We start from the raw sequence: 22,628 nt of genomic DNA on the forward strand, positions 1-22,628 counted from the left end.
CCTATGTCTCCTTCATTGGCAGGCAGATTCTTTTACCATTACAACATATATTCACAAAGTAGAATATCATACAGTTATGGAAATGAATGAACCACAGCTACCTACAACAATGTTACAAATCTTTTCAATACTGGGGAAAAAAGCAGATAACCAAGAATGGAGACAATAAGATACCTCTTTATAAAGCTCAAGCAAAACTAAAATAATAAAGTATTTAATAAAGCTAGCTTTAAAAGGAAAGATAAGATTTTTAAAAATTCAGTGTAGCAGTGTTTCCCTTAGAGAAGATCAGAGCAAAGCATATAGATACCTTATTAGCATTGTTGATCCACATCTTAAGTTAAATAAAGGCTTCATGAGTGTTCATTTTGCTGTTATGCTTCATAGCTTAAATATGTGTTGCCTATATTCATTTGCATGTAATAAAATTTTTATAATAGCTTTCCAAAGAATGACTAAGTAATCAGTACGACAAAACTAAAACAGCCACTGTGATCAATGCATTTTGGCATCCAGAGGGTGTCATCCATGTTAACAGCAGTCTGCATTCTTTGGGTATGTAAGTCTTTCAACCAGTTACAAATCATCTTAATGATGCTGTCAACCGGCCTCTGTTTCTTGGCCTTGGTACCACAAGAATATCAGGTTCCTCTTCTAAGTGCTCACAAACCATCTGTTTAGTATTTCCTCCTAGTCTTTGCCAGGGATCGATGTCAAGCTATTTTATCCATGTGTTCTCAGGAAATACCAAATGTTAACAGCCCAAACATATAAGATAAAGATTCATGGCTTCCTAAAGGATTCCAGGAAAAAAAAAAAACCACTTTTCTATGATTCATGCTTCAGTACAATTGTCAGAATTCTACTTAACTGATTTTTTTCTCTTTTCGGTATCCTTAAAAATACATCAGAAAATGCAGCTATCCATTGAGTTTGTCTTTGAAAATTATATTAAAGTTATTTCCCTGTGGCATTAAGACTAAATTAGAACCACTGATTTTTAACACAGAGACATTTATTAACAGGAGGCCTGCATGGCCTCAGAAAACTGGCACCTCCTCTCTTATTAAAAACTGAAGAATTTTTTTAGAGTTCAGTAGAAAACCTAAAGTTATTTGAAAATTAGGTCTTTTAATTTTTTCCTCACCTCTTTTGAAGAATAATTTGCATACTAAAAGTTTCGTTCCTGCTTCTGCAGTAGCTCAGATGGTACAGAATCCACCTGCAATGCAGGAGACTCTGGTTCAATTCCTGGGTTGGGAAGATCCCCTGGAGAAGGGATAGACTACCCACTTCAGTATTCATGGACTTCCCTGGTAGCTCAGACGTAAAGAATCAGCCTGCAATGCGAGAGACCTGGGTTCGATCCCTGCATTGAGAAGATCCCCTGGAGGAGGGCATGGCAACCCACTCCAGTATTCTTGTCTGGAGAATCCTCATGGACAGAGGAGCCTGGCAGGCTACAGTCCATGGGGTGGCAAAGAGTTGGACACAACTGAGCGACTAAGCATAGCACAAGTTTCATCCAAAATGTACAAGCCAATGAGTTTTGACATTTGTATATGCCCACAGATCATCACCACAATCAAGATACAGAACACTTCCATCAACCCCAAAAGATTCTTCTTGCCCCTTTACACTCCATCCCTCATGTATACCACTGGTCTGGTTTTTGTCTGTAGATTAGTTTGTATTTTATATAAATAGGATCGTATAAATGGTATACAATCTTTTGTCTGACTCTTTCATTAGATTTTGAGATTCATTTATGTTGTTTATATCAACAAGTAGTTATTAGTTTCTTTTTATTTCTAAGTAGCATTATATTATATGATTATACCACATATTGTTTAACCATTTTTCTGTTAATGGATGTTCAGTTGTTTCTAGTTTTTGAGTGTAGTTACTAAAGTTTCTACAAATATCTGTACACATACCTTTGTGTGGGCATATGTTTTTATTTTTCCTGAGTCTTACCATATTTATGGTTAATCTTTTTCCATCCACTTACTTTCAACCCATTTGTGTCTTTATACTTAAAGTTTATCTTTCATAGACAGAATATAATTGGGTCTTGCTTTTTAATAATAGCTATTATGCTATTCTCTGCTTTTTTTTGAGTGTATACTCCATTAACATTTATCATAAATATTGACATGGTTGGATTTAGGTCTGTCTGTCATTTTATTTTTTGTTTGTCCTCTCTGGTTTTTGTTCATCTTTTCCCTGTTTTCCTGCTTTTCTCTGGATTACCAAACATATTCAGAATTCAGTCTTATCTATTATAATTTAGCTATATTTCCTTGCATTATTTTTAGTGGCTTCTATAGGGATTACATTATACACTCTTAACTTTTGAAAGTCTACTTAGAGTCTATATAGTACACTTCACATAAAACGTAGAAACCTCAATATTACAGTACTTCACATAAAGTAGAAACCTTGTGGGGATTAAAATATATTTTAACTCGTTTACAGCCTACTTAGAATTAATACAGTACAATGTCATGGATATTAAACAAACTTTGCAATTGTGTGGGTCCATTTATCCCCCTGCACACACACACATATATACATTGTCTTTTTGTTATAGTTGTCATGTGTGTTAAATCTACGTTATAAACTTCACAAGGCAATTTTATAAGTTTTTGCTTTAAACAACCATGTGTATATTATAGAAACTGAGAGAAAAATAGTTTTTATATTTACTGTTTCTAGTGTTCTTCATTTATTCCTAAAGATCCAGCTTTCCCTTAGGTATCATTTCCTTCAGGTCAAAGAACTTTAATATTTCCTGTAGCTTGTTTCTGGTAATGACAACTTCTCTTAGCTGTTATCTGAAAATGTAAATTTCACTTTCATTCTTGAAGGACGTTTTTATTATACATAGACTTAAGGGTTGACAGGACTCTTTTTTCTTTCAGCACATTAAAGATATTGCTCCAGTGCTCGCTTCGGCAGCACATATACTAAGATTGGAACGATACAGAGAAGATTAGCATGGCCCCTGCGCAAGGATGACACGCAAATTCGTGAAGCGTTCCATATTTTTTAAGAAAAAAAAAAAAAAAAAAAGATATTGCTCCACTGTCTCCCTACTTTCCAGGGTTGCTCAGTAAAAGTCACAGTCCTTAAATCACCTTCCCCTTTATGTAAAGGATCGAGTTTCTGGATGCTTTCAAGAATTTTCTCTTTATGTGTGTCTTTAAGCATGTTTATAATTATGTAACTGGGCACAGATTTCTTGTTTGGGTTAACTGAGCTTCTTTAATCTGTAAATTTATATCTTTAACCCAATTTGAGAAATTTGTAACCATTATTTCTTCAGATTTTTCTTTTCTGTCTCATTCCCTCGCTTCACTCCTCTGGTACTCCAATTACCCACATGTTAAACCTTTCAAAATTGTTCCACAGTTCCCTAAAGCTCTGTGGTTTTCTGCTTGTTTGTTTACTTTGTCCAAACTCTTTTCTTTCTCTTCTTCAGATCAGATGATCTCTGTTGATCTATCTTTAAATTCACTGATTCTCATCTCTCATCTCCGTTCTGCTATTAGGCTCATGTGGGGGAGTTTTCGTTTCAGATAGTATACTTTTCAGTTCTAAAATTTCCATTTGGTACTTTTTTATATTTTCTATTTCTCCGTTGATATTTCCTATCTTTTCATTCATATTGAATGTATTTTCCATTCCTTACGACCATAATTTTAATTATGCTGCTTTAAAGTCCTTGTCTGACAACTCTAACATCTTTGTCATCTTGAGTTTGCATCTATTGACTGTATTTTCCTCTGAAACTGGGTCACATTTTCTGATTCTTTGTATGCCGAAAACATTTGGGTTATATTTTCTTTATGCTGTATAGACTCTGAAATCTATTATATTATTCTGAAAAGTGTTTGTTTTAGCAAACAGTTAACTTTGTTAGACTCAAACTGCAACATTTCATGACCTGCAGTAGGCCCCTCACTCAAATCTCAGTTCCATTCTTTAAGCTTAAACTAGGGACTGCTTCCAGTTTGCCCCACCTGGGGTCAGCTAGGTATCTGGACTTTCTGACCCTGGCTTTCTCCCTCTGTGGATTTCTTCCTCATTCACCAGAGGCTCTGGTTGCCCCAGGCTGCTTCCCCTGGTAATGCTAATGAAAGACAGAGACCTTTGTGTTGAAGCTCCTACACTGCTGTGATGGAGGCTACCTGCAGGACAAACATACAAAAAAATGGGAAACTCATTCCTTGCTGATCACTTACTCTAAATTTCAACTCTTCTCACAAATCTATCTTTGTTCAGGCTCAAGAGCCCTCAGGTCATTATTTTGTTTTGTTTTTTAATATTATCCAGAGCTTATAGTTGTTATTGACAGGAAGATGAATTCGTCAGGTATTAGATTGGAAGGCCCTTATCATTCTCAGCAGTTTGGTTCCTTCTTTTTACCTCCTCTTCCATCTTCTATTTAGATTAACATGGTCAAGTTCTTCATCATCTCTCTCTATCTTTAGGAGATTATGACAAGTTATTCTGACTAAATTCCAACTCTTCTTTCCTCCTGTTCTTTCCTCCTCATCCACTGACACTCAGAAATAAACACACCCCTGCTTTACTTGGCAAATGACTTGATTGCTCCCACTCAATCTTAGTACAATCTGGCTACTTCTCTATCTGAAATCATACCTATCATATACCCAACACTAGAGCATAGTTAGCACAGCACAAAGATTGATTCCCAAAGGGACTTTCAGTAAAACTGAAAACCATTCCAATGGGGGGAAAAAAAAATTGATTGCGGTCAAAAATAGACACAAGTACTTATACGAATTTAGTATAGGATGAAGGTGACAAATCACTAGAGCACAGATGGTTCAAAAAGTGGTCTGGGACAAGTGGTTAGCTATCTAGAAAATATTCCAAATGGACCAGGGACGTTAATGTTAAGAATGATATTTTAAAAGTAGTTAAAGAAAACCCTGGTGAATTTCTTTATAATCATAGCATAGGGAAAGATTTTCTACCTATGACTCAAAATCCAGGTGCAGTAATTTATTTAACTACAGAAAAATTCACTGTGTAAAAATTAAAATCTCAGGCATGGCAAAGATCACCATAAACAAAATCAAAAAGACAACTGGGGCTTTCCTGGTGGTGTAATGGGTAAGAATCCGCTTGCCAATGCAGGGGACATGGGTTCAATCCCTGGTCTGGGAAGATTCCACATGCCTTGGAGCAGCTCAGCCTGTGCGCCACAACTGCTAAGCTCACGCTCTGGAGCCCGCAAGCCATAGCTACTGAGCCCTTGAGACACAACTCCTGAAACCTACGCGCCATAGAGCCTGTGCGCCACAGCAAAGAGCAGCCCCTGCTCCACACAGCTAGAGAAACCCAGCGAAAAGCAACGAAGACCCGATGCGCCAAAAATAAAAATTAATTAGTCAATTTTTATGAAAAGACAACTGAAAAACGAGGAGAAAGTATTTATAATTGATATCTTGGGTGGAAAGTGACAAATATCTCTAATATATAAAGAATGCTTAAAAATCAAGGTGGGGGGGAAAGACCAAAAACCCTATAGAAAAATGAACAAAAGATATATACAGATAATTTTTTAATTAATAAAAAAATATTTTAAATGGTCCTTAAACACATAAAAATATGGTCAACCTCAATCATAATTAGAGAAATGAAAACTAAGACTACACACCAGCATACCATTTCCCACCTTTAAATAGACAGCAGTTAAAAAGTATGGCAACAACAGAAGTATAACAACATTCTGTTGGTGATGCTACATTTCCACTCAATGCTGGTAGAATATACAGTGGTACAACCCACTGAAAAAAACTCTGTGCTGGGAAGGATTGAGGGCAGGAGGAGAAGGGGGCAATAGAGGATGAGATGGTTGGATGGCATCATCGACTCAATGGACATTAGTTTGAGCAAACTCCAGGAGACAGTGAAGGACAAGGAAGCCTGGCGTGCTGCAGTCCATGGAATCACAAAGAGTTGGACACGCATGACTTAGCAACTGAACAATAATTGGCAGTATCTAACAAAACTACTTAGGCGATTGCTTTTTTCTTTAGGCATTTACTTTTGACTCACCACTCTCACTTCTAAGAATCTAATACCCTGAAGGTATACCTCTAATAATGTAAAAATGCATACATATGTAGAGGATTACAAAACTGTTACCCAGATTTTTATTGCTGTTGTTTCAATTCAGTTGCTCAGTCAAGTCCAACTCTTTCTGACCCCATGAACCGCAGCATGCCAGGCCTTCCCTGTCCATCACCAACTCCCAGAGTCCACCCAAACCCATGTCCATTGAGTCGGTGATGCCATCCAACCATCTCATCCTCTGTTGTCCCCTTCTCCACCTGCCCTCAATCTTTCCCAGCATCAGGGTCTTTTCAAATGAGTCAGCTCTTCACATTAGGTGGTCAAAGTATTGGAGTTTCAGCTTCAACATCAGTCCTTCCAATGAACACCCAGGACTGATTTCCTTTAGGATCGACTGGTTGGACCTCCTTGCAGTCCAAGGGACTCTCAAGAGTCTTCTCCAACACCACAGTTCAAAAGCATCAATTCTTCAGCGCTCAGCTTTCTTTATAGTCCAACTCTGACATCCATACATGACTACTGGAAAAACCATAGCTTTGACTAGATGGACCTTTGTTGACAAAGTAATGTCTCTGCTTTTTAATATGCTGTCTAGGTTGGTCATAACTTTCCTTCCAAGGAGTAAGCGTCTTTTAATTTCATGGCTGCAGTCACCATCTGCAGTGATTTTGGAGCCCCCCAAAATAAAGTCTGACAGTTTCCACTGTCTCCCCATCTATTTCCCATGAAGTGATGGGACCAGATGCCATGATCTTAGTTTTCTGAATGTTGAGCCTTAAGCCAACTTTTTCCACTCTCCTCTTTCATTTCCATCAAGAGGCTCTTTAGTTCTTCTTCACTTTCTGCCATAAGGGTGGTGTCATTTGCATATCTGAGGTTATTGATATTTCTCCTGGCAATCTTGATTCCAGCTTGTGCATCCTACACCCAGCGTTTCTCATGATGTACTCTGCATATAAGTTAAATAAGCAGGGTGACAATATACAGCCTTGACATACTGCTTTTCCTACTTGGAACCAGTCTGTTGTTCCATGTCCAGTTCTAACTGTTGCTTCCTGACCTGCATACAGGTTTCTCAAGAGGCAGGTTGGGAGGTCTAGTACTCCCATCTCTTTCAGAATTTTCCACAGTTTATTGTGATCCACACAGTCAAAGGCTTTGGCATAGTCAATAAAGCAGAAATAGATATGTTTCTGGAACTCTCTTGTTTTTTCGATGATCCAGCAGATGTTGGCAATTTGATCTCTGGTTCCTCTGCCATTCTAAAACCAGCTTGAACATCTGGAAGTTCACGGTTCACGTATTGCTGTTGTTCAGGATATGTTTTAGGACTTTCTTTAGTTTCTGTCCCCTTTTTTAAAACATTTCCTTACTCTACCTAAATCCCCAGTAAGTCTTACAGTCTTTCTTGGTTCCTCCAACTTTTATTTTCATCTCAGAGTAGATCTTTCTCTTAGCTCGCTTGGGCATTAAGAAGGCAAACTCCTTGGTCTGAGTTCTCAGGGCCATACCATTTCCTTCTCCAGGAGATCTTCCTGACCCAGGGATCGATCCCATGTCTGCTGCATTGGCATCAGGGCCACACCAATGAATTTAATGCCCTCCTAATCCCACTTCCTCCTTTTCCTAAACAACCACTTCCCTGCTCTCCTCCCCCACTGCAGTGCCTTTTAAAACACTTGTTCCCATCCACTTTTCTAATTTGCATTGCAATTTACATTAAATGCTTTTTGTTTATAGAATACGTAAATTTGTGCAGAAAAGGAAGAGTTTTAAAATACCTTCTAAGTCTTGTGTTTCCCAAGTCACACTATGCTTTAGATCTTGGTATGTCTCAGTCAGTAGTGATCAACCCCTTTTGCGTGTGAGTCGTAATTTTTTTCTCAGTAAAATGAAAATAAAGCTAATTGAGACCCACAGATAAAATATGTTTTCTTACAAATTGAATCATATAAGTATGATATAATGTGATTATTGAAGACAAAAATGTCACCAAGAAAAGAGGAAAGAAATGGCCCTGGCATTTAGTAACTAAAATGTTCATGTGTAGACAGCTGGGAGGCAGCTTTCTACTGTTTCACCCCTTATAGTTTCATTATGCTTTTAAGTCTACAAAGTGCTTTCCAGTATCATCATTTTATACTTAAATGAACCCTAAGCCTAGGTATTATCATCATCCACTTTATAGATGAAGAAATTGAACTTAGAAGTGATGACTGGTCTAAGATCATGAGGAAGTTAGGAGCATATTGGCTATGATTATTTGTGCAGTGAAACATTTTCTGAGCTCCCTGTTGTATTCCAGACCCTGTGCTAATGCTAGGTCAGTAGAGGTGGGTAAGGTGCTACATCTGGTATCCACAGGCATACAGATGCGTCCGTAACCAGGACCCTCTTTAACACATCTACAAGCTCTCCTCTCTATTTGGGCTGGCCAGGGCAGGGCAAGTGAGGTCTCTCAAAGCAGGATTAGATGGGAGTTCCCTGTTGTCCAGTGGTTAGGACTCTGAGCTTCCACTGCAGGGGGCCTGGGTTTGATCCCTGGTTAGGAACTAGGAAGCCATGTGGCTTGGGCAAAAAAAAAAAAAAAAAAAGAGGATTGGATGGCAGGGAATATTGTCAACTCCTTGTCACGGGGTGTTGCTCCCACCACTCCAGATGTCTGAGGATCCCATGGAGCTTCTCCCATTAGGAGGTCCCTACAACCAGTCACAGGCTTCTGCACCCTTAGGAACAAACAGGCCTGAGAAAGCAATTCTGAGAAGATTACTCTCCCAGCTAAAGTAATTGCTCTGGAAACATTTTCTTTTCTAATTCATCTACTTAGTAAGGGCTGAAATTTTACATCTGGAATTATATTAAGACATGTCTCAGAGCTAGAGATGCCCATACGTCCTTAGTCTCTAATAATGTATATCATCCATTGTGAATCATTAGTATTACATTCTTTAGTTAACAATCGAGGCTTCTTTCTTTTTCAGCCCAACTTAGGCTGCACCAGCTTGACCTTCCATTGCAAAACCCTCTGGGTGACTGGCTAAGGCTGGAAAAGAGGCATGTCCACTACAAGCTGAGGGATCTCTGCCTGAGTTCTGCTCATGGGACTCCCAGATTCCTCTCTCATTTTTCAACCACTGCCAACTACCACCACAGGACAGGAAAGTATGTGTGGGAAGCCTGGACTGAGACATGGGTATCCCACACAAGCTAACAGTTTGGCACACCTTCAAACAAATATCTTTAGAATACTAATTCAACAATTGTTTAGGAGCCAAGAGCTATAAAGAAGAACAGGGAAAGGAGTACGGGTTCTCTTCTGCCCCAGTCTTGCACACTTCTTCCCTAAGTTGAGTCAAAGGCTTGCAATAATGGAACCCACCCTTCTTAGAAACAGGTGTAGTGACTACCTGTTGTTACATGAGTGCATTCCTTTGGGGAGATCTCATCCTTCACCTCGGCTGCTTACCTGCCTGTCCTCACTTCCTCCCTTTTTCTGCTTTAGCCTTCCTGCTAGTCCTCCAGTATACCAGGTCATTCTCACTTTAACACCTTTGACCCTGCTGATTCCTCTGCAAGGAACAATCTTTCCATCGATGTTTTCATGACTCCCTCCTTCACTTGGTTCAAGTCTGTGCTCAGCTGTTACCTTCTTAGAGCATGCTTCTTCCCTGGCCAACCAAGAGAAAAGTTTACACACACACACAAATATCCTGATTTATTTTTCTTCAAAGTTACCTATTATTATCAGTAATTGTTTTCCATTTTATGTGTTTGTTTATTGTCTGTTCTCCCACTAGAATGGTAAACCATAAAAGCGAAGAATTTGTCATTTTCATTGTTGACCCCAAGCAGTGCCTAGCTCATGGAAGGTACTAATAATCATTTGAATGACAAATTAAGTAAGTGAATGAACAAATGAATGGCAATAGTATCCTCCCTGAGAATAGTTCTGAGAAATAAATTTTCTCTATCTCATTACACTTCTACTGATGTTTTAACCCTCTTATAGGCAGGGACCCTGAGAAGATGATGACCACTTGGTCAGTCCTATGCTCACTTCTCTACAGAGGACACACTACCTTAACTCCCACTACCCCACCACCTCCTTTCAACAGGCTTTTCCTTTTTCCCGGGGTTCAATCATTACCACCACAAATGAGGCTTATAATTTCAGAAGGGCAAACTGGACTGCCCCTAACATTGTGATGTGTTGGAGACTATCCCCTTGAGTTACTGATTTGAAAACTGTGGTTGAATGAACCTGAACAGTTGTTGCTGAGCAAACTTTGTCTGCCCTGATTACTTATCCTAGTTGTTAGCCTCCTAAAGCCACTCCTGTATTCACAGAGTAGGTAGCACTGATTGTAAACTGGCCCAGGAAGCTGAAGTACCGTGATCACATAGCTTCTGTAGTAGTTTTTGACATATTGGGGGTCACAGAGCTCTTCTGAGAATCTAATAAAAGCTAAGGACCCAGCCATCTCCTCCACCCCACCAAAATATACCTATGCACTTACAAACTGAGTTGTATTCAATTTCAGGGGTTCCCAGAACCCTTGAAGCCCATCCATGACACCAAAGGACAGGTAACATCATAGTCATTTAGAAAGAAATAGAACTTGCCTATAGGTCAAGGCCTTTGTGGAACTGGGGAGGTTGTGCAGGAGTGGCCAGGAGCACAATTTTCCTGGGCCTCTTCTTTAGACGTTCTATGTCATGAGAGAAATATAACCATTACATATGTATGTATGTATTAAACTATTAAATTCTCCCATTTTAAACACATTTCAATTTTGTAATCCTATTTTAGGGTTGACTTCTGAGAAGCATTGCTTTAGGCATTACCTTATTACCCTTAGGTTTTCTTCAGTTCAGTTCAGTTGCTCAGTCGTGTCTGACTTTGCGACCCCATGGACTGCAGCATGCCAGGCCTCCCTGTCCATCACCAACTCCCGGAGTTTACTCAAATTCATGTCCATTGAGTTGGTGATACCATCCAACCATCTCATCCTCTGTCGTCCCCTCTCCTCCCACCTTCAATCTTTCCCAGCATCAGGGTCTTTTCCAATGAGTCAGTTTTTTGCAGAAGGTGGCCAAAGTATTGGAGTTTCAGCTTCAACTTCAGTCCTTCCAGTGAATAGTCAGGACTGATTTCCTTAAGGATGTACTGGTTGGATCTCCTTGCAGTCCAAGGGACTCTCAAGAATCTTCTCCAACACCACAGTTCAAAAGCATCAATTCTTCAGCGCTCATAGGTTCTCTTAGTCTTTCCTGTTATTGTGGCTCTTCCAGAAAAGCTTAGCTCAGTGAAGGATATCACTGCTTATGGCCACAGGGAGGCAGAATAAGTCCAAAAACTGAATGAAAATGCTGGCTACAGCTAAACTGCAACAGACCAGGCCTTCCTCTCTGTCAGGAACACCCAAACAACTCAAAGCCCTCTGCTGTGAGAGCCGCGCGTTGACTCCAGTAAACTTTTAGTTCATAACCTCAGTGGGACCGGTCTCATTGACTACCCTGCTCACCAGTCAATATGAGAGCTGATCTTCATCTGAGAAGTCTCCTCCCCATTCCCCAGGTTTCGTACATTTAGTTGTATTTGTAAAGAACACAATACCAAGTGTTGATGTTCTTAATGTTTGTTGGTGCCAAGGAGAAAGTCACCAAGATAAGCAAGTAGGAGGAAAAATAGTTTTTAAAAAGGAAAGTATCTTCTTTTCCTGTAAGAGCAACTCATTTTGTTGATGAGAGAAAAGGAAGAAAATTCCGTTTGTTAGACCTGCTATATGCCATTCTTAGGTAATCATCTCATTTCTTATGCCTCCTATAACTATGAAATAGGTTGTGGTTTCCCCACTTTGCCCAAAGTAACATAGCTAACAACTTTCAAGCCATATTCAAACCCTTGTCTTTCTACTACATTCCACCACCTTTCATTAAACAAACAAACAAGCAAAAAAACAAAGAATCAGAAAACCTTTCAGGAGAAACAAAGTAACAAGTATAATTAGTATTGCCCAAATGAAGCCCAGAGATACTCAGGGGCTACTGATTAAAGTCAAATAGGAAAAAAAATAAAAAATTAAAAATTAAAAAATTAAAAAAATAAAGTCAAATAGGATATAATTAAACATGTGTTTGCATTCTAAGTCGCTTCAGTTGTGTCTGACTCTGAGACCCTGTGGACCATAGCCTGCCAGTCTCCCCTGTCCATGGGATTCTCCAGGCAAGAACCCTGGAGTGGGTTGCCATTTCCTTCTCCCGAGAATCATCCCAACCCAGGGATCGAACCCGCCTCTCTTATGTCTCCTGCGTTGGCAGATGGGTTCTTTACCACTAGTGCCACCTTGGGAAGCCCATAATTAAGCATAACTTCCTAGAAAAAGTCAGTCTGAGCTGAATTCTGAAGGAATTGCAGGCCATAGATTGAAAAAGCACTAGGAAGGAAATAACATGGCAAGGAGACTAATTCAGCTGAAGCAGAAGAGTTTCAGGAGAAAGTGATGAGAGCTGAGGGACAGGCATTTGCTGAACTTCAGCTCTGTGCAGGGTACTAAGCTGGGGGATGGAGGGGCAGGGGTGTTGGTAGGCTCTCAACAAGTAGAAACGAGGAGGAATGTATGATGGGGCTTCCTCTGTGGCTCAATGGTTAAAAAAAAAATAAGCTGCCTGCCAACACAGGAAACATGGGTTCGATCCCTGGGTCGAGAAGATCCCCTGGAGAAGGAAATGGAAACCCACTCCAGTATTCTTGCCTAGAAAATCCCATGGACAAAGAAGTCTGGTGGGCTATAGTCCATAGGATCACAAAGAGTCAGACACGACTTAGCAACTTGAGCACATGCACATGGGGGTATTTGAGGAATAATGAGAAGTAACAAATGGTTCAGAATGAGTGAAGAGAATAAAGAAGCTGACAGCAGAAAGGCAGAATATGCTCTTTAGCAAAGGAAGGATCTGGTGAAACTATGTTTTAGAAAAATTAACTGGTAGTAAGAAGTACCAGAGGGGAAAGAATGGAGTTTGGTGGGGCAGCTAAGAGGCTACTACTATAATTCAGGCACAGAGAAATGAATGCCTTGACCAGTGACAGAGAATATGGAAAAGAAGTGCCCCCTCCAAAGTGTTCTGGTTTCCACATCACTGCTTAGCTTGGACAATGTGACTGTTTCTGAGAAGGTCCCCTCAAACCTGAAGCACAGCGCCTCTGTGGAGACTCCTGAGAACTGCTTCAGAGGAAGAAGCTGTACTCAGAGGCTCTCTGAAGAACATACAGGTTAAGTTGGAAAGAACTCTCACACCGTATACAAAAATAAGCTCAAAATGGATTAAAAAATTAAATGTAAGATCTGAAACCATAAAACTTCTAGAAGGAAACATAGGCAGTGAACTCTTCAGTATCAGTCTTAGCAATATTTTTGGGGATATGTCTACTCAGGCAAGGGAAGCAAAGCAAAAATAAACAAATGGAACTATAGCAAACCAAAAAGGTGTTGCACAGTGAAGGAAACAATCAACAAAATGAAAAGGCAGCCTACTGCCTTTTGCAAATGATATATCTAAAAAAAGGATTGATATTCAAAATATACATAGAATCTATACAACTCAACATCAAAAAACAAACAACCCAATTTAAAAATGGGTAAGGGGCCTAAAAAGACATCTTTCCAAAGAAGACATGCTCTGTCAACAGGCACATGAAAAGATGCTCAGCATCACTAATCATCAGAGAAATGCAAATCAACACCACAATCACTTGGCACCTGTCAGAATGGCTGGTATCAAAAAGACAACAAATAACAAATAACAAGTGTTGACAAGAATGTGGAGAAAAGGGAACTCTCACGCACTGTTAGTGGGAATGCAAATTGGTGCAGCCACTGTGAAGAACAATATGGAGTTTCCTCAAAAAGTTAAAAATAGAGCTACCATATGATCCATCAGTTCCACTCCTGGGTGTTTATTTGAAGAAAAAACACTAATTTTAAAAGATATATGCATCCCTATGTTTATTGTAGCATTATTTATAGTAGCCTAGATATGAAAGAAACCTAAGTGTCCATCAATAGATGAATGGATAAAGAAGATGTGGAATATTCTTTATGGAATATTACTCAGCCATAGTAAAAAAAAGAAAAGAAGTAAATCCTGCCATCTGCAGCAACATGGGTGGACCTAGAAGCTATTATTCTAAGTGAAATGAGAAAGACAGATACTTTCATATTTCACTTATATGTAGAATCCAAACAACAAAACAAATGAACAAACATAACTAAACAGAAACGGAGGTATAGATATAGAGAACAAACAGGAAGTGTAGTAAGGAGAGCAGAGAAATAGCTGAGGAAGAATAAAAGGTACAAACTTTCAATTGCAAAACAGAAGTTGGAAAGAACTTAGCAACATTGACGATGTGTCTGCAGGGAAGACTGGCATTTTCCTTCACAGAGGTGCCATGTTTCAGACTTGCTTCTTCAGCTTTACAGGATCAACATCCTCTCAGAGATAGACTCACCTTATCAAGCTCAAGCCTAAAGAATATTTTAGAGGAAATATTTTAGAGGAAAAACCATAACCACTATAATCACCAAGAAGAGCAGAAGCTTGACAAATGTATCCTGCCTTCCTGCCACTAGGACTCCTCACTGAGCTAGCACACCCTCTCCTCTGTGCTGTTCTTGGCTGATCAAGGCCAGCATCTACCACGGTTCCTCCCTTTCTCTGGGCTCCATATCTGGGCAACCGTCTGTCCTTCTAATGAATCCATTCATTCTTTGGATGAGCCAATACCATCCATAGGCTCCAGCCAAATCTTGCTTTGGTCTGTAAGCCATTCTTTTTAAAGTGATTGTTTTTCATTGACTTCATCACTCTGTATCAACTTTATTTTTTAACTATCTGAGGAAACCCCTATTTTTCTTATTTCCAGATTCTTAATGGGGAGATACTTTGCTCTGTCCCCATACCCATGGTAGGAATTTTCTAATCTTTTACCATTTCACAGGGGAGGAAAAAAGAAACACTTCTCTTCTCCAAAATTCTGTTGTTTGAACTCAAAGCAGTATCATCTGCTCTACTTTTTGAGATCCTTTTTCCTACTTCATTTATTTAGTTCTATATCTGCCTCCTTATACTTTAATAACTGCTTTGCTTCTTTGAAGAGAAGCTGTTTAGTCATTTCCCTACTTATTACTCAAGTTGAAGTCCAGACTCAGAAAAATTACTTCTTGTTTTTCCTATGACACAATAAATTTCCCGTTATTAAAAAGAACATTTCTCCTCACTTATGAGGAGCATTTATTTGACAATGACTTCATATCTATCACTGTAGTACCTGAAAACATAGTGGAGTAGATGAGAGTTTAAGGAGAAATGGTCAAGAATAATGTTGCTTTATAAACTCGTTAAGGTAAAGAGTATCATATACCTTTATATAGTATTTCAGCTTCTATGTAGTACATAATTAATATTATTCCTTGATGGAATGAGTTCATCAGCTAATGAATCCTCATAACTATTCACAGAAGATGGTAGAAGTTTTTTTTTAAGTGAAAGCATGTTTATTTAGAGAGATTCACATCCCACAGGCAGAATATGGTCCACCTCAGAAGGCAAGCGTAACCAGTGGTGAGGTCTTAATTATACTGGGTCAAAGATAAATACATTTGGTGCCCCTTTTCAGCCACATAATAAGTTGATAAATATGACATGAAGTCACTTAAGTCTCACCACACTTTCCCTGTGTGGGTGCCAACACGTTGGACTGAAGCCCTTTGTTCCCTGTGAAGAGTCTGCCACCTCTGCAGACTTGTCCTCAGGAATGTCGTTCTAGAAATAAACCAGCGTTCTCCTCGGGGTCCATGAGTCATACATAGAAGTTAATTCATTGGAGCGACTGATTTTTCTTAGGCCCTTTGTAAAAGTATTTCTGAGAGTCCATCATGGTAAGGCAAAAAAATCCAGGTTCCTCTTCAGTTTCTTTCCAGCTCTTGTCTCATTTCCTCTCTCTATGCTTCCTCTGTCACCTTATATTTGGCTTTTACTGACAAACTTTATGTCCAGATCCAGATCCCAATTCCTGAGCTAGTGTTGCCTAAAGAAGGAAATAGACCAGCAAAGTCTCATCACCCCCCTTTCCTAGTCCCATTCATTCAGATTGGGAATCAAATCACACTCCACCAGACCATCCCTGTCTTCTTGGCTGCTAATCACACTTGTGAGATGTAGTATACCAATGACAAACTTGTATAATTCTGTATCAGAAGATGGAGCTTATAATTCATCTTTTCTCTCTTAGTCTTTTTAAAATTTATGTTTTATAACAGAGGAAATAATTGAATACATTTTCACTGTGAAACAATAGCATAAAATTGAAGACCTCATTAACTAAGTATTTAACTTGCATTGTGGATATGAGAGTTGGACCATAAAGAAAGATGAGCGCTGGAGAATTGATGCTTTTGAACTGTGGTGTTGGAGAAGACTCTTGAGAGTCTCTTGGACTGCAAGGAGATCCAACCAGTCCATCCTAATGGAAATCAGTCCTGAATATTCACTGGAATGACTGATGCTGAAGCTGAAGCTCCAGTAATTTGGCCACCTGATGCTAAGAACTGACTCACTGGAAAAGACCTTGATGCTGGCAAAGACTGAAGGCAGGAAGAGAAGGGGACGACAGAGGATGAGATAGTTGGATGGCATCACTGACGTGATGGACATGAGTTTGAGCAATCTCCAGGAGTTGGTGATGGACAGGGAAGCCCGCTGTGCTGCAGTGCATGTGGTTGCAAAGAGTCGCACATGAGTGAGTGACTGACCTGAACTGAACTTGAATTGCTATATTATTTTTGGCTGTTTTTGTATTCTAAAATTTTTTTAAATACAGAAAATACATAAATACAACAAAATTCAAATGTATAGAAGTATGAATAATAAAAAGTGAGTGTGTCTCAGAATTCTGCTCTATTTCTACTCCTGTTCACTATTAACAATTTAATAGTGGACTTCCAGAGCTCTGCCAAAGGCATTTCCATATATATGTATGTACTTAGGCTAACAGTTTTATTTTTATATAAATGAGTCACACTATACTCTGTTCTAGAACTTTCTTTATTCACTGTCTCCTAGCTTTCCATGTCAGTACATTTAACTTTGTTAACAGCTGTATAATACTCCATAGTCTATGCCATAATTTATTTAAATATTTCCCTATTGATGGACATTTGAATTGCTTCCTGTTTGGGGCTTTGATTATTTGTTTTTGCAACAATGCTGTGCTGAATATCTTTGCATATGTCTCTTTAGGTACTATCCAAGAATGTCTCTAGGCTAGATATCTAGAGGTAGAATTGATAGGTTCAAAAATGGGTGCTTTTAATATTTTATATTTTTCAAAATTTGTAACTAAAGAATTAAACACTGTTTCCCTTTCTTCTGCAGAGAGTCCTATCCTGGCAACTGACATTGATCTTCAGACTATAGACAGTGATATTGTCAGCATGGAGATTTTCTTCAAAGCCTGGCTGCATAACAGCGGAACAGATCAAGAACATGTTCACCTTCTTCTTCCTTCACGGAGTATCAGCAACATTTCCAGAACCAGAGATGATTCAAGTACACTCTCCCTAAAAGATATATTACATAGACAATGATTATCCTAGTCTAGAATTAGGATTGGAAAGTCATCAGAATACAGAGTAGTTGAGGTTTAGGGACTGGAAGAGGAGTGGATGAGGCTGTCCAATGTCAGCATGAGAATTTCTAAACTTCTAATTTTCAATTAGGAAACTGAACCTGATTAAACCCAGACAGCAAGAGCCAGTTAGTTTCAGTGTAAAGACTTAAACACCTCAATAATAGGGCATCCGCTACACTACATGAGAGAGCAATGAATCACATGTTTTCTCAAGTTTTCATTTTTGATGTGGCAGATATTATTGACATAATTTCAGGTAAGCTGTTACTTCAATAACATGAATAGGGCCTGTAAGGAGAGGAAAAGAACCAAAATTAAATGATTAAATAGAGACCTTCTCAATAGGAAGACACCAAATTGAGGGGAACTAAAGCAACTATAGAACGAGCCCCAGGGAGTTCAACTAGTGGCCTTAGACAATGTTAACGAAGTATGTTCTGGCAATTGTGGAAACCAAGAGGTCAGTTCAGTGTTCTAGGAATGCTAGCAAGGTCCTGGATACTGTTCAGCTGGCAGTGATACCTAACTCAGGTCCCACTAGACTGTAGAGATAAAGCCATTTCTAGTCTCCATCCCCTTTGAAGGTAGGCCTAAGACCTGGGTGGCAGGGCCTGAAAATGGACCCATCAGTATAGTCAGCCACAGCTTCAAAGGGAAAAGACTAAATTATGTCTTCACCTTTCTCAATGAGAAAAATGGATACCGACTTCTGTCCCCAAAGAGGAGGATACACTTTGGTCCTTTCTTTATAGAGATAGCCACTGGGTTCTTAATTTATCTCCTCTTCCCCCCCATTTCAGTCTAGGACCTGGGATACCTTTAACAACTTCTCTTGATTTTACTGTCTTTCCTTTGTGTGTAAAATCTTCACAAGGCCTCCATTCCACCTGCTTTGCCCAAGACCAATTGCTCACTTCTTATCTATTTTTCCCAAACACTGTGTTAACTCCTTTCCTTGCATTATCCTCTTTCATCTTCATAACAACATGATGCAGGTACTGTTATCACATGTCACTGAATCTAAAAGTCAAAGTGTTAGTCACTTCAGTCGTGTCTGACTCTTTGTGACCCCATGAACTGTTGTTGCCCATCAGGCTCCTCTGTCCATGGAATTCTCCAGGCAAGAATACTGGAGTGGGTTGCCATTCTCTTCTCAAGAGGATCTTCCCAACCCAGGTATAGAACCTGGGTCTCCTGCATTGCAGGCAGATTCTTTACCATCTGAGCTACCAGGGAAGCCTGCTGCTGCTGCTGCTAAGTCACTTCAGTCGTGTCTGACTCTGTGCAACCCCGTAGACATCAGGCCACCTGGCTCCCTCATCCCTGGGATTCTCCAGGCAAGAACACTGGAGTGGGTTGCCATTTCCTTCTCCAATGCATGAAAGTGAAAAGTGAAAGTGAAGTCGCTCAGTCGTGTCTGACTCAGCGACCCCATGGACCGCAGCCCACCAGGCTCCTCCATCCATGGGATTTTCCAGGCAAGAGTACTGGAGTGGGGTGCCATTGCCTTCTCCCCCAGGGAAGGCTAAACGGTGTCAGTTATAAGATATAACATTATTTCACATACCACCAAGAAAGAAAAACAATTCCAATTAAATGTGACACATTGCTTTTTATCACTTAGAAATATTATTTTATTCTTACTGAGAGAGTTATTTTAGGTTAGAGTAGTAAGTAAGGGTTAAGAGTGTCTGCCTGGTCCATGGTGATTGTAAGACATACACAGAGACACTAGTAAGTGAAAAAAAAAAAGTGTCTTAAAATCAATAAATATAATATTATCCCTGTTTACAGATGAGAAGTGTCACCCAGAGGAATTAAACATTTCCCCCAGGGCTGCACAGAATATTAATAGCCAAGCCAAAATCTGAAGCCAGGCAACTCTGAATCCCATTCTTAACCCTTAGGATTAGAAATCTATATTTTATACATTTGATAACTCTCAGCCCAGAGGATATTCATCAAACCTCAGACAAACCCTGGTGACAAACCCTGGTCTGTCACCTCCAGAGCCTGGGCCCTTACCTACCATGCAACCTGCATCCTTCTGGGCACTTCTCTCAATAGGAGCGCTAGGGCCATACAGAGCCAGGATCTCCTGCAACTAGCCTTTCTTCTGCTGCTGCATGGCATTTGCCCATTGTAATATTGAGAATTCTTTGCTTTGCCCTCTCTTTTCCCATGGGTTTCAACACCAGGGTCAGACCCAGAATGTTTATTTCCATCTGCAGTTATTTTTTGGAAACCCACAGGTCTTCAGGGTGGGTGGTAGAACTTAGATCTAGGATGGTGGTAAAACTGCTGAAAACATCTTCACTGGAATCCAGATGCTCAGGCACAAGTTGGAATGAGGTCCAGAGAAGGTAGGCCTCTACTGGGGTGGGTATGACCCACATGAGAGTTTAAACAAGCGCGATAAAGACCGTATTATAATTATCCATTGTTTACAAAGCTGATGCATTGCTCTTTATGTGAATTTCTAGAGATGTGTTTCCCTAAGGAAAAAGAAAAAAAGCTAATTAAAACCCTGAGGTCTCCTAATGTATAATCTTTTGAGAACTGCTCCTCAGATGTTCACTCTGACTTCTCCTTACAAGGTTCTCCGCCCAACACTACCTGCTTCTGTAACCAGCTCGGGTCCTTCACCCTCTCCTTAGATGCTTCCTCAGAGGCTCTTTCTGACGGAGCACCGTCTGCCTCAGATGAACTTTTCTCATTCTTGGTCTCTGCCGTCTCTGCACCTGGGTCTGAGTGATGAGAAGCCTACCTGGTTCTAGACGCAAACCCTGCTAAAACATCTTTCCCAGCTTTGGAGCATTGCTGAGACTATGGTTCCAGTAGTTCTCATCGCTGGCTACAGTAAGAATCAAATGAGGAACTTTTAAAAATACCAGTATCAGCTCCAGCCCCAGAGATCCCAGTTTTGCTGGTGTGAGGTAGGGGCCAGACATCCATACCAGACAAGTTCACTAGGTGATTCTTACTGCAGCCAGAGTCAAGAACCTCAGCCAGATGAGCACAGCCGTCTAATCCTAAAGCCCAAGAACCCAACAATGAAGCAGTCAGGCACAGAGGGAATAAGGGAAGCTGGAGTCCTAGGCAGAGTCCCTCCTAATGACTTCCTGGGCTCTGGGACACAACTGGCCAAGAGCTGTCTCATCCAGAAATGATGTCCAGGTCTGATTGCCAGGCCCAGCTAGACCTGTTTTTTCTACATTATTTCTACTTTTGTTTTTACCTCATGTTGCCGGTACTTCAGTCATTTCATAAATCACTGACATCAACAGCTAACCTTCTCACAAGTACAGAACACGCATATATTCATAGTTTGTTAACAATACTTAAACCCAATATACATTTCATTTAAAACTTTCATAATATCAAGGATTCAAATCTAGAGCAACAGAACATTGTACACTGTGACATGTGAATATGCTTGCTGGAGAAGAAGCTTATGGATGCATAAAAAACCTCCATGAATAACCCATACATAGTTGAAACACCCTCAGAACTGTTGTATGTTGCCACAGTGATGTTGCAAGGTCCAAAAGGTTCTATTCACTTGGGGAATTATAAAATAAACTGTTTCAGGAACTTAGTCTTCCCCCTCCCTCGAATGTCCTGGAAGAACTCACAGAGAAGCAGTAGCTGTCAGCTGACTGCCTGACTTCTGCTTTCCTGCTCTTCCTTCATCTGGCCTGCAGTCTTGCCAAAGCTTAGCCACAGGGAAGCAGGAGGGGCAGAATTTCCTTCTGTGATTGCCAAAAGGCCCTGCATATTGCAGTGTTAACTGCCTCCTCCACAGAGGACACACATTCCTCTCAGACTCAATCACAAGCCAGATCTCTCACTATGAGGAAACTGTTCAGCCAGTCCAGAAGTAAAACAAGAAAAAACTCATGTCACATCCAGAAAATAAAGTTACCTGTTATGTAGAGCAATATTATTTCAGACCTGCTCCTCTGTCCACTTCCCTGCCTCTCCCAACCCTTACTTGTCTGGTGGACGTGGAATGGGTGGCAGATGATCTCTCTTAATCATATAGCCTGAGGTAACTTGTGACAAACAATCCCTCCCCAAATGCTGTTTTTACTGTAGTGTGCCTGAAATGTGATCTTCAAGAGCGACTTCTCAGCCCATCCCTACTCCCTGGAACAGCTGATGGCTCTTTGAGGATGGATGACCCCAAAGGAGACTTCAGCACCCTCTACCAGATGGTTTCCCAGTCATCATCAGCCTCTTGTTACAAGCTCCGGGTGATCAAGTATGGGCCAAGAGAACCCCCCTAATCCATGCAAATATTTATTCTTATTGGTTCCAGCTAGGAAGACTAAGATAGAGGGAGGGCATGGGCATTCCCCAAGTGTCAGGCAGCAGGGGGTCAATTCCAGAGTAGCAACTAACTGCAGGTGTGGGCATGAAATAGCAAGGTCAGGCTGCTCAATATGTGGCGATGAATGAGGAGACAGTGAAAGATATGTCTCAGTAGAATATTCTAAAGTCTGGATGAAGACTGGAAATCCAGAAAGTCTCCGAGAATGCAGAGGAAAAAAAGATAAACAGAATGATGTTTATCCATTCAGCAAATATTTATTGAACACCTAATATGTTTAGACATTGGGAAAGAGATCTGATCTTCAAGGAATGAGTGGCACCTAGGATCTACCCCACTTTTCCATTTCTTTAAGTACTAGAATTCTTGTTTCCAAGAGAATCAGTTCCAGAGCTGAATTAGGAATGATGGCAAAGACCGCTTTTACTGCTTCCTAGTTCTATCACAGTGCCCATGTACAGGTATCTGAGTAAGCTTGTCTGTGGACTT

At 40.1% G+C, this 22,628-nt stretch overlaps 1 protein-coding gene and 1 non-coding gene across 4 annotated transcripts in view; both read left to right on the forward strand.

Annotated features, from left to right (window-relative positions):
• The window catches only part of LOC122441472 (meiosis 1 associated protein), a 90,723-nt gene that overhangs the window by 47,064 nt on the left and 21,031 nt on the right, over positions 1-22,628 (forward strand). For all 3 annotated transcript variants that reach the window (XM_043468090.1, XM_043468089.1, XM_043468091.1), the window contains exons 5-6: positions 17,551-17,724; positions 21,905-22,070. In XM_043468090.1, coding sequence (XP_043324025.1) covers positions 17,551-17,724; positions 21,905-22,070 — 340 coding nt within the window. The remainder of the gene's footprint in view (positions 1-17,550; positions 17,725-21,904; positions 22,071-22,628) is intronic.
• On the forward strand, positions 2,946-3,052 carry LOC122442841. Its single transcript, XR_006269814.1, has one exon. It is a non-coding gene; the product is annotated as a U6 spliceosomal RNA (small nuclear RNA).

Source organism: Cervus canadensis, chromosome 5 (genome assembly GCF_019320065.1).
Source record: "Cervus canadensis isolate Bull #8, Minnesota chromosome 5, ASM1932006v1, whole genome shotgun sequence".
In the NCBI taxonomy this organism is placed as follows: domain Eukaryota; kingdom Metazoa; phylum Chordata; class Mammalia; order Artiodactyla; family Cervidae; genus Cervus; species Cervus canadensis.